The sequence below is a fragment of the Chiloscyllium plagiosum genome, unplaced genomic scaffold (assembly GCF_037043375.1).
Source record: "Chiloscyllium plagiosum isolate Xiang-an unplaced genomic scaffold, Cpla_swu_hap1 HiC_scaffold_12, whole genome shotgun sequence".
NCBI classification, from domain to species: domain Eukaryota; kingdom Metazoa; phylum Chordata; class Chondrichthyes; order Orectolobiformes; family Hemiscylliidae; genus Chiloscyllium; species Chiloscyllium plagiosum.
In genome coordinates, this window is record NW_028270150.1 from 82,293,868 (window position 1) to 82,306,308 (window position 12,441).

At 42.4% G+C, this 12,441-nt stretch overlaps 1 protein-coding gene and 1 long non-coding RNA gene across 3 annotated transcripts in view; one reads left to right on the forward strand and one right to left on the reverse strand.

Annotated features, from left to right (window-relative positions):
- Positions 1–12,441, forward strand: part of LOC122554986 (uncharacterized) — a 112,816-nt gene that overhangs the window by 99,161 nt on the left and 1,214 nt on the right. For both annotated transcript variants that reach the window (XM_087992412.1, XM_043700488.2), the window contains one exon: positions 7,686–7,889. In XM_087992412.1, the coding sequence (XP_087848538.1) occupies positions 7,686–7,889 (204 nt within the window). The remainder of the gene's footprint in view (positions 1–7,685; positions 7,890–12,441) is intronic.
- LOC122554988 (uncharacterized) overlaps positions 1–12,441 on the reverse strand; it is a 115,433-nt gene that overhangs the window by 80,417 nt on the left and 22,575 nt on the right. The gene's annotated exons all lie outside the window — the stretch shown is intronic.

Sequence of the window (12,441 nt, forward strand, 5' to 3'; positions counted from 1 at the left end):
ATATAGATCAGTTGGAGGAATGGGCAGAATGCTCCTTGGGGTTTAGATTAAATTGCTTACACTGTGGAAACAGGCCCTTCGGCCCAACAAGTCCACACCAAACTGCTGAAGCGCAACCAACCCACACCCATTCCCCTACATTTACCCCTGCACCTAACACTATGAGCAATTTAGCATGGCCAATTCACCTAACCTGCACATTTTTGGACTGTGGGAGGAAACCGGAGCACCCGGAGAAAACCCACGCAGACACAGGGAGAATGTGCAAACTCCACATTGTCAGTTGCCTGAGGTGGGAATTGAACCCAGGTCTCTGGCCCTGTGAGGCAGCAGTGCTAACCACTGTGCCACCGTGCCACCCACGCAGATGGAGATTAATCCAGACGAATGTAACGTGATGCATTTTGGAAGGTCAAGTGCAGGTGTAAATTATACAGTGAATTGCAGAACCCTTAGGAGTATTGATATGCAGAGGGATCTGGGTGTGCAGGTCCACAGATCACTGAAGGTGGAAGTGCAGGTAGATAAGATAGTATATAAGGCCTATGGCAAGCTTGCCTTCATTGGAAAGAGCATTGATTGTAACAATAGACAAGGTATGTTTCAGCTTCATTGATCTTTAGTTAGGCCACACTTGGAATATTATGTACATTTCTGGTCATCACACTGCCAGAAGGATGGGGATGCTTTGGAGAGGCTACAGAAAAGGTTTACCAGGATGTTGACTGGTTTGGGGGAATTTAGCTATGGAGAAAAATTGGATAAACTGGGTTTGTTTTCACTGGAACGCAGGAGGTTGAGGGGCAACCTAATAGAAGTTTATAAGATTGTGAATGGCATTGATAGAGTGGAAAGTGTGAGGCTTTTTCCCAGGGTGGAGAGATCAATTACGAGGGGATAGGGTTCAAGGTACACAGGGTGGGAGTTTAAAAGAGATGTGTGAGGCACGTTTTTCACACAAAGGGTTGTGAGTCCCTGGAACATGCTGCCAGAAAAGGTGGTGGAAGCAGACACAATAGCACCGTTCAAGATCAATACATGAATAGGACGGGAATAGAGGGATATGGATCCTTTAAGTGAAGACTGTTTTAGTGTGGAAGGGTGATATGTACTGGCACAGGCTGAATGGCCTGTACCTATGCTTATTGTTCTTTGTTATTGTTCTTGTATCTCTGTTGCTTTGCAAGTATTGCTGCTTGTAATGTAGCTAAATTCATTCCAGCTGTGAATTTAATAAAAATAAACTCTATTTCTTGATGGATTTTGTTCAGGAATTTATGTCAAGCAGTGTTAGATTTTTGATTTTTGGTTCCATTAATGCAGTTGTTTGTGACATCGTTTTGCTTGCTACATTTTACAAAGTAAATCTGTTGCTTTTTTCCAGCATTGTTGCTCTGCTTCCACTGAAAAAAATCATTGGTTTCCTTTGGCTTCAGTTCAAAAATTTGCAATAGGAACCAGTGGCTGGTGAAGCCAACTTTGGGGGCAAGAACAGAAGTTGCTGGAAAAGCTCAGCAGGTCTGGCAGCAACTGTGAAGAGAAATCAGAGTTAATGTTTCGGACAGTTCTGAGGAAGGGTCACCGGACCTGAAACATTATCTCTGATTTCTCTTCACAGATGCTGCCAGACCTACTGAGCTTTTCCTGCAATTTCAGTATTTGTTTCTGATTTATAACCATCTGCAGTTCTTTTGATTTCTCCTTTGTGGGCATCCCAGCCACCAAGTTTGTTTGGTTCCCTCTTGACATTTTGAACTATGTTACTAAATGCTGCAATTTAATACAAGACCTCAAAGAAAATGGAGCACACATTGTTAATAACACGTCACAATATATTCCCAGCATATTAATTTTCTGACTATCCTTTCATTTACATTGCAATGCCTCCATAGTTTGGTAGGTCAAATTACAGAGCAACATCTTATATTTACAGCTAAGGACTTGCCAATGAAGAGGCTGTTGACGGACATACAAAGGTTTCTCCGTTTGTCTCCCATTTTTGTGTTGCTGCTAGCCAGTGGTATAGGTTTAAAATGAGAAATGAACTAACAAACTCAAATAGAAAGCACACAGACTCACTTCACCCACACACTAGAAGCATCACATTGACCTGTTGGACACACACGCATGCATTCAGCACACAGTAATATTAAACATTGTAGAAGTGCTTTAAAAGTCACTTTATTAAGAAATTGAGAATCTCTGAGTAATGTTCCCGATGCTTACAAATAAAGTACTGAATAACATGCTTTCTTACGGAGATCATGCTGCAGCTTGTGTATTGCAGAGGTATCAAGCAAGTCATCAGGTCCAAGTACTATTCATTGCATGTCATTTGGATGTATGCTTTTTAAAAACATATATTTATTAATTTATAGAATGTGGGTATTGCTAGAAAGTCAAGCATTTAGTGGTGTTCTGAAAATACTGAATTGACCTTCTCAAAGTGCTGCAGTGCACATGGTAGTTAAACTCATTAAGTTATTAGGTACAAAGTTCCAGGATTTTGATCCAGCGACACAGAACAAGTGGCTATATGGTTCCAAGCCAGCATGATGTAATACTGAGAGGGAAACTTGCAGGTGGTGGCCTTCCCCTGCACCTGCAACCCTTGTCCCTCCAGTTGGTGGAGGATTGGATTGGAAGGTGCTGTCAAAGGAAGCCATAGTGCATCCTGTGGATGGTGTAATTTGCTGCTGTCAATGGTGGAGGGAGTGATTGTTGAAGGTAGTAGATGGGTACTAATCACATGGGCTGCTTTGTCCTTGATGGTATTGCAATTTGAGTGTTATTGTAATTTCCCTAATGGAATACATTGCCTACAACCTTGATTTACAAACATTGTTTTAAATATAGCTTAGTTTTTGCTGGAGATGAGTCTGTGAAAAATATGAACAGGGTTTTTTTAATATCCTGGAATCTCTACCTGACTTACTGTTTTCGTCTACAAAAGGTGGACACATGATTGATCCAGAAAGCTTCCATTCCTAAAATGTCTGAGTAGCATATAAATGTATTTGCAAAAGGAATATATTGTGGTACTTTTTGGTTAATTCTTTTGAAGAATTAAATTGACTAGTGTATTGTTGAACAGTTCCATCCTGATTGATTTTTTTTCATGTTTTCTGTTCAGTCTGTGCTGATGGGAGTTTTTCAAATTCAGAGACTTCCCTGCTTTTTAAGGTGCAAATTATGATCAGCAATGAACTGCTGTGATTGGGTCAAAGCTAGGTAATGAACATTAATTTGAATAGTTGTTCAATAATAAGGAACCTGAGTTTTGCTGGAACAAGACTCATTTGTTTGAACCTTTTTGCCTTGTACTCAAATCACTATAAGAATAATTCAGGGGGTAAACCAATATTTATGTAGCATGAGAGAAGAATGATTGATTGCCAAGTGGACTCTGGTAGAGGCATTGCCTTGGAAAATGCAACAGTTAGTGATGATTAAATTTTAAACCAGGCACTTGAGTGTAAATGATTAAGGCATTGCCCTGAAAGATGAACCAATGAATGGCTGGCACCTATTTTACTGAATTGAAACAGCATTGTATGTACATATTTTTTCTGTGTGCAAAGTAAACTAGATCCGATGTGATCTATATAGCTGTATTTTGTAGCACACATAAGTGTATCGTATCTCACAATCACAAATTGGTTGTTGGCATATCTCTTCACACAATCTGGATTATCAAGCAAATGCTGTCCCACTGTAAAATCACACCTCATGTTGGACTTTAATAAAAGCAAATTACTGCGGATGCTGGAATCTGAAACCAAAAGAGAAAATACTGGAAAATCTCAGCAGGTCTGGCAGCATCTGTAAGGAGAGAAAAGAGCTGATGTTTTGAGTCTAACTGACCCTTTGTCAAAGCTTTGACAAAGGGTCAGTTAGACTCAAATGTCAGCTCTTTTCTCTCCTTACAGATACTGCCAGACCTGCTGAGATTTTCCAGCATTTTCTCTTTTGGTTTCATGTTGGACTTTGTTGGGCGTTTTACAAGTGCACCTGGTTGGATACAGTCAATACCTTGCTTGTTGTGACAGCCAAAGGGATACACTGTTTGACATGATTCATCAGACTTTGGAATGTAAGTTTGACATAACTAGCATCATACTGGCACTGTCAGGCAGGCTTGCAGTGCCAGGCACTTATGAGTACTGGGAAGTCACATATATTAATGCAAAGGGCCTTGTTCTTTGCAGACAGAAAGTGGCTTACTCTTTGAACTGGTAATCTTGTGAATTGTCCTGATGACATAAGCTTCAGCAAAAGTGTCACTTTTTAGCAAAAACATCAATGTAAGATTTAATGCATCATACATGACAATAAAGACCTAAACTGAGCAAACATGTAATTCCATCTTCAGCATGTCCCGATTGTACATTATTTTACTGAAATACTTGCTCACAATAACATCAGCCAACAGGAGACAGCTGACAAAGAGTATCCTGGGAAATGGAATATTATAATCCAGACAGTTTAGCAACATGTTTGGGCAATCTCTACACAGTTCATGCCCAAGCCACAACATAAAAATGCTTTTCATAGACTATTTCATTCAGCAAGTTTGAAAAATGACTGATGTAGAAAATTTCTCAAATGTTTTACTGATGCAGTAGAAGTCTTTCAGCATTTAAAGCTGATGAGAATCTACCTTTGATTTCATTGTTTTACAGTTGATCTAAGAGTTCTTGATGTTTGCGCCTGTAATATGGTTCTCTAAATCCTTACACTGACAACTCTTACCTGGAGCATATAAACGTGAAAGAAAACTGGGACAACAGTTATCAACAGGACGGCTCAGTGGCTAGCACCGCTGCTGCCTCACAGCGTCAGGGACCTGGCTTCAATCCCAGCTTCAGGCAATTGTCTGTGTGGCGTTTGTATGTTCCCTCTGTGTCTGCGTGAATTTCCTCCGGGTGCTCCGGTTTAATCCTGCAGTCTGAAGACATGCAGGTTAGGTGGATTGGCCATGCTACATTGCCTGTAGTGTCACAGAGATTTGCAGGCTAAGTGGATTAGCCATGGAGGCACAGGGACAAGGTAGGGGGGGTAGCTCAGGATGGGATGCCCTTCAAAGGGTCAGTATGCATTCAATGGGCCAAATGGCCTGCGGTCACACTGTCGGAATTCTGTGGTGAGTACATTGCTGGAGATATGCTGCAGAATGGGTCAAGTTCAGTTCTGGGCAAATTTAGCATTTATAAGAGTGTACACGAACACTGATCAGAAAATGGTGTTAAAGCTGAAAATACTCCTTTAAGTCAAAGCCAAATGCCTTGAAAAGAAATCAGCTAATCAGACGTTAGTGTGTCAAAAAGGCAAACCACATAACAATATTGGGAAACCAAAGTCTGCTCTGTTATTAGTGATTAATGTGCATGAGGATAATGGCAGTTCAAGCATCAGTTGCCCTGAATCTTTAGAACTCTTTTCCTCAAAAGACGGCAAAATATTTGAATATTTTTTAAGGCAGAGTTATGTAGGTTCTTGATAAGCAAGAGGGTGAAAAGTTATCGGGGGTTAGGCAGGAATGTGGACTAATTTGTTCAGCCACAAACTCACAATCTTACTAAACAGAGAAGCATGGGATCAAGTAGCCAACTTTTGCTCCTCATTAATATGTTCACACGAAATTGATAGTCATAAAATCTCGTCTGGTTCTCTAATGTCCTTGAAAGAGGGAAATACACGATCTCAACCTAATCCGCTCCACATATGACTGCAGACCCAAAAGCAATGTGATTGTCTCTTGGTTGTCCTCTGTAATAGCCGAGCGAGCCATACATCTCAAGAACAATTAGGAATTGGCGCATTCGATGAAAGAATAAAGGAATAAGTTCAGTTTCACCATTGCAATGAGGTTACAGTCTGATTGCACTGGAGATTTATCCAACAGGCAGCTTGCAGACCACAGTCCACCCGCTGTGTGGTAGCCAAGTCATTGTTTAAAATATAGAGTTAAAAATCGCACAACACCAGGTTATAGTCCAACAGGTTTAATTGGAAGCACACTAGCTTTCGGAGCGACGCTCCGAAAGCTAGTGTGCTTCCAATTAAACCTGTTGGACTATAACCTGGTGTTGTGTGATTTTTAACTTTGTACACCCCAGTCCAACACCGGCATCTCCAAATCATGTTTAAAATATAGGAAAGTGTGACTGGAAGAGGTTTGGAGGAACTGCTCATCCAATCAGAGGCCTGCTACCGCCACAAACAATCTGTGATCGGAGAACAGTGAGATGGGGGGTGGTTTAAATCAGCTCAAGGTCTGGTGTCACAGCGGTGAGTCTGCAGAAACAGAAATAAATGGCTTTCAGGGAGACAGTGGTTTGTGGAAGGCGGGTTAGGGAAATGAGAGTCAGGAAAAGTGAGGATGCCAGTTGCCAGGTGTGGGAGAGCTGGTGAGAGTCAGAGGCCACTGGTGGTGCAGTAGGGAAAGGGTCAACAGTGGTGTGGTCCACTGGTGGGAAGGTCCTTGATGAGTGCAGTTAAGAGTTAGGCATTCCCTGGTTGGTGGGGAGAGGGGTCATGAGAGTCTGGTTTTCAGAGGAAGACTGGGAAGTCTGGAGGAGCGGTGATAGCTGCAATGGCATGAGACTTGGAGAGCTGTAATGTTAAACCAGGTGTGAGGAAGCATGTGTCACTATCTCCAAGGCCATTCCATACATGTCCTTGATGATGGGGAGGTGATGGCCTCGTGGCATTATTGTTAGACTATTAATCCAGAAACCTCAGTACTGTTCTTAGGACCTGAGTTTGATTCCCAGATGATAGATTTTGAATTCAAAAGAATCTGGATTTAAGAGCTACATGATGACCATGAAACCATTAGCAGGAAAACCCCATCTGGTTCAATAATATCCTTTAGGGAAGGGCACTGCCAACCTTACCTGGTCTGGTCTACGTGTGACAATGTGGTTGACCTTAACTACCTGCGGGGCAATTAGGTATGGGCAATAAATATTTGCCTAGCCAGTGATACCCACATCCTGTGAAAAATATTAATCAACAAACATCTTCCACCTTGATCTTATTTTGGACAGATCAGTCAGATGCAGTGTCTGTGGACAGTCAACATTTTATGAGCCACTGAAAGGGTGCGCCAGAAAAAAATCCCGAGAAATCGATGTTGGACTCATTTGGACTGACTGTAAATAATTGTAGGGCCCTCCTCACCATCCCAACAGTTGCCTAGGCAATCACTTCAGTAATTGCATTTTCTATGGCTGCTTTAAAGAAAGACCAACAACAATGTGAAGTTTAATAAAGACTTGATAATAGATTGCATGATATATTGTGAGATAGTTCCAAACATGTCATAATGCGGCTGCCATTTATGAGCAGGTGTAAAACTAACCTCCCAGCCAATGCTTTTATCATCCATGCTTTTTCATTGAAATGCTTATCAGGAGTAATCTGAGTTGCAACAAACCTATAAGCTTTTATTTGAAACATCTAGTTTAATTGAATGGATTGTAGAGCAATGATTGTCCTTTCCATTTTAATACATTGGCTATGGTAAAAGGCTTGAATAGCCTTTGTAAAATGCTGTTGGCTGATTCACATCTTTCCCCATTATGGGTGTGGAGTATTTTACCGAAGTCTCTTTCACAGATTGGAAAGGGGTCCTTTGCACTCATGATTTGACTCAATATAACCTATCTTTTTGTTACAAGAGTGCCTCGGTAGAGCTGACCGAAAAGTGGAGTTACCGGCATCTGTGATCCATCTTGCCAAGCAGAGAGCACGGCCTGAATTAGCAGCCCGTTTCCTCATCAGACACCTCTTCCCAGACAGCATTCTTCTCAGGAGTAACGTGTATGGAGCAATTCGGAAAGGAAAAGCTCCTCTTGACTGTAATAAGATAAATGCTATTCGAGGTGAGCTATAATCGATGTACCTTTAGTCCAGTGCTCAATCTAGCTTTCAAGCAGAAGACTTAATTTACATCTTTGTTTATGGAATTAACATCTCCCTCTCTATACAAGACAATCTCTACTCCACTTAATTGTAAACTCATGATCTATATTTCTTCATGATTAATGTATTGTTCTAATATTCACTCATTGGATGTGTGCAATGCCTCCTGAGAAGGTGGTAGTGAGTTCCAAAGTGTAGCTTCCTCATTTTGGCATGTACTTTGCCATGAATAGTGAAAAGCTTGCAAGTACTAACAAGTTCCCCACAAGACCAGTTGGCTAAATGCAAGGCTAATTCTAATGCTTAGGTGTGTATTTCCAATGCAGTGGATGTTTCAGATGGCAAATGGCAAGTTCAGTGAGTGTGGAGCTTCTTGATGATTGTTGCAACCCCACCCATCCAAGCTAGTGGTGAAGGCCTCATCGCATTCCTGACTTGTGCTGAGCAGTTATTGAAGGACCATTGGCGAGTCAGAACATGAGACACTCACCAGGGAATGTTGGAACTGTGATGGGGAGTCAAGTGTGGTGCTGGAAAAGCACATCCTTTGAAGGGCTTTTGCCCAAAATGTTGATTTTCCTGCTCCTTGGATGCTGCCTGACTGGCTGTGCTTTTCCAGCACCACACTCTCAACTCCAATCTCCAGCATCTGCAGTCCTCACTTTTGCAACTGTGATAGGGTGATTCACCAATGTTATATTGTCATTGAACATTAAGGAGTTAGAATTTGTTGGGCTTAGTTTTGTTGGAAATTGTCATTGCCTGACAACTTGTATAGGTAGGTTACCTGTCACTTATCATTCCAAGCCTATCGTAGAATGGTGTAGAAGAAAGCCATTCAGCTCATCAAGTCAATGTTAGCCTTCTGTAGTAGTCTAGTCAGTCCCATTCACTCACTCTAGCCAAATAGCCCTGCGACTTTGCTTTCCTCAAATGCCTTTCCAATTTCCTTTTGAAATCATCGATTGCCTCTGCTTCCACCCTCTTGTGGGCAATGAGTCCCAGATCATAATCACTTGATGCATAAAATGGGCATCCTCACACCCCCTGCTGGTGGCTTGTGCCCCTTTCTACTCTTAAAAGCAATGGGTTAGACAGCCTCTGGTGGGGTAATCCTCTTCTTTATGCTGAGTCTAAGGGCCTATCTATTTAGCAGCAGTAGAGGATAAACCATTTTGAGTGTTAATGAGAAGAGGCAGTTGTCTTCACCACAAGACATTTTTATTGCACAACAGTAACAAGTAACATTAACTATTTAGGCATAATTACAAAGTCCAAGATGGGCCAGAAATGATATGTCTGTCTCCATCAAGACTTTGTGCTAGATTGCTTCATCTCCATCCAAAGACTGGGTGACATCAACTGGATGGAGTTTAATACAGTTTCGACAATAATCTTTCAGAGCCAAATGATTATGCAACTTATCTTTATATGAAAATAGTAAATAGGAACAGCTTTTCTCTTTCTCAACCTTGTCAGTCTTGTGGTCATGGTCTTCAGTGAGCACGAACTGGCTCAGCCAGCCCATGTCTCACTGAATGATGATTGGGTTGAGGATAATGCTCTGGGGAACTTGTGCAGTGACGGCTTGACGTTGAGATGATTAGGCTCCAGCAGCCACACCATTATCTTCTATGCAGTGTACATCTTGGTGAGAACAAGATCAAGTGAGTTTTTCTTATGCTGCTTGCAGTAAACCCAGTCTAGCTGCTATATTTTTCAGGACTTTGCCCAGGCTCAACAGCGCTAAGGCTTTCTTGAATCTGGAATTTGAAGCCCCAGAATGTATTCCATGTCCTTGTTGTCCTCAGTACTTTCTGCGAGAACAGTTTACTGTTTGTTGGAGTCTACAAATGAACCATAGTTCAATACTTGGCTTGAGCAACAAAGCTGAAGAAGAAGGATACAGGCAGCTCTTCATGCTCTCTCTCCCTCTTCCTCAATTTCTGTCAAACTCAGAAACTAGCTGAGGAAAAGCGAATTAAAACAACGATTCATTGAAATCTCGAGGGGATTTGCAGCTTCATCATTACAGAGGAAACAACACAACAGCTAAACAAGTGAGCCCAGGTCTTTTCATCCTAACAGCCAAAGTGACTCTGAAGGTCCTTAGCCTTTATCTCCCTCTCTGTGTGGACAGTTCCCAATCCCCCTATTTGCAAAATCATAATCTGTATTTATTCATTATTACTGTTGCATTCATTTCTTTTAGAGGGAGTAGCTAATGATACTGCATTCTATCATCCAAGAAAAGAATGGAATTTGTTTTTTTTTAAATCTGATGAACTATAAGTTTAATTGGCATGCTAAATAGGAAAAAATAAAACTGTTGTGACTGACCAGAGGAGAGTCTTAAAAAACAGTAGGGTGCTGTGACCTTCCTTGTGTAACAGTACATGATTGATTAACCTGATTGGCTGGTCATCCAAATTAATGTGGAACTGGAAGCACTCATAAGCGAGACCAGGGAAGGATGAGAGGTTTTCTTTCCCAGGGCAAATGACAGATCATTTGGGTTTGTGTGACAGGTAACTTTGTTGCCCCCATCAGTTCTGCACAAAGTGACTTTGAACTCAACTATCCTAGATCTGATGAATATGCAAAGATGAACTATTAACCTATTGTTATCAAGCTGCTATGCATTGACTAGAATTTTTATTTACTTACAGTTTCCTGCATTTGTGCTTTTTCTTCTCTCTCCCCACAACACCTTCACCAGATGATCTTCTGGCAGTTTGCAAGGGTTTACTCACAACCTTCTCCATCAACATGTGACTGACTGACTCTGCAACTGGTTTGGGTCTGTCCTCGCACAGTGGAAGATGGTTGTGGTTGTTGGAGGCCTGGGAATGGGGCTGCAGGGTTTCCTCAGCATAACACCCTGGACCCAGCTACATTTGGCTGCCTCATCAATGACCTCCCTGCTTCCATTATAAGACCAGAAGTCCTATAACTGATAACTGCACGATGCTCAGATAATGAAGCAATCAATGCCAGCATCAGCAAAATGCAGACAATATTCAACTTTGGGTTGACAATTGGCAAATAATATGCCGTACAAATGCCAGGCAATGACCATCTCCTAGTTAGAGAGAATCTAACTATCAGCCCTCTTGACTTCAGTGGCATTGCCATCACTGAATCCTCCACTACCAACATTGTGGGAGTTACCATTAACCAGAAACTGACCTGGACCAGCCATCTAAAGACAATAGGAGTAAGTCCAGGGCTAAGGGGGTAAAATTGCAATTGATGGTCCCTTTTGAAAATACAGGCTCAGGACCAACTTTGGAAGCTGTTGACATCTTTCGGCATTTGAGGGTGGGAGAGGGAAGGTTGCTTTGCGGTGAGCCCTTTTCTTGGGCATTAGAATCCTGCCCGTACAGTTATACAACCAATCAAAGGTTGGGATGGCACTTCAACTCAGTCAAAAAATAGGGCTTCTCAGAATGGCTGAACTGCCTTTGGATTTCTGAGGTCACAACAGCCAAAAGAGGTCTGCTGTTGGGGTCTGTCTCACTCTTAGCTAGAGGTCCTGCTGTGGGATCCAGGGGGCAGCAGTGAGTTTATCTTTCCCAAGGCAAGAGACCAACCTCTTCAACCGAGCAAGTCAGCAGAAAGAGAAAGGGTCCCTCTAACCTGGAGATAGTGCACCAAGAGGATTCTGTATCTCAGGTCAACATGACAAGTGGATGGCAATAAACTGTTCAGTGCTAAGCCCAAGCCTGCCCAACATTTTCCTGCACAGCATCAACCAGGTCCTCCTGGGTGCCAACACCTCACTTCTCAATCAGTGCATGCCAACCGCTAATCCTTGTGCTCATCCTTTAGGCCTCTAGTACATTATCTCACAAACATTGTGCACAAGCGGTGTTCCATCGCCTCCTCACACATTCTATTTCTAACACTCAGACATCTATACTTTCTCTCCTTGTGGGTAGAAGGAGCACACAAACCCATAGGTGGAAAGAGGTCCTGGGGTTGGATCAGGGAGAATTCAGGTTGGTACCGCTCCAGCACTGGCATTGCATGCCCACCTGCTCGAATGGGCAGGATGGTTTTTTTCAAGGAGGGCAAGACCTGCCAGAAGAGCCCAATCTTTCTGAGGCACTGGAGTGCAGACATTTTGATCCTCTCTCAGTAAACTCGGTATTGTGGATCTCCACACCCATGGACCTGTGTGCCCTGTGGAGAGGTATGTGGCTGAGGAGGAGGCAGCTGGTGTCATTGCAGTTAGAGCAGTCCATTTGCATCAGAGGTAAAGGTGGAGTTGTATCAGCTGCTGTTCTGCCATAGTGAAGACTAGCAATAGGGAAGTAAGCTGAAGGTGAGCAAAGTGCAAGAGGGCTGAAATGATGGCAATCTCTTGTCTAGCACTGAAGGCACTGTCTGAGAAGAAGTGCTCTGAGTAGCAGTGGCTTAACTGGCCATGACAACAGTTCCCCAGCTTTACTTAGAAACACTCCCTGTTATGCACTCACCTTAATAACCCTGTTGAGTTGTGGACAGAGC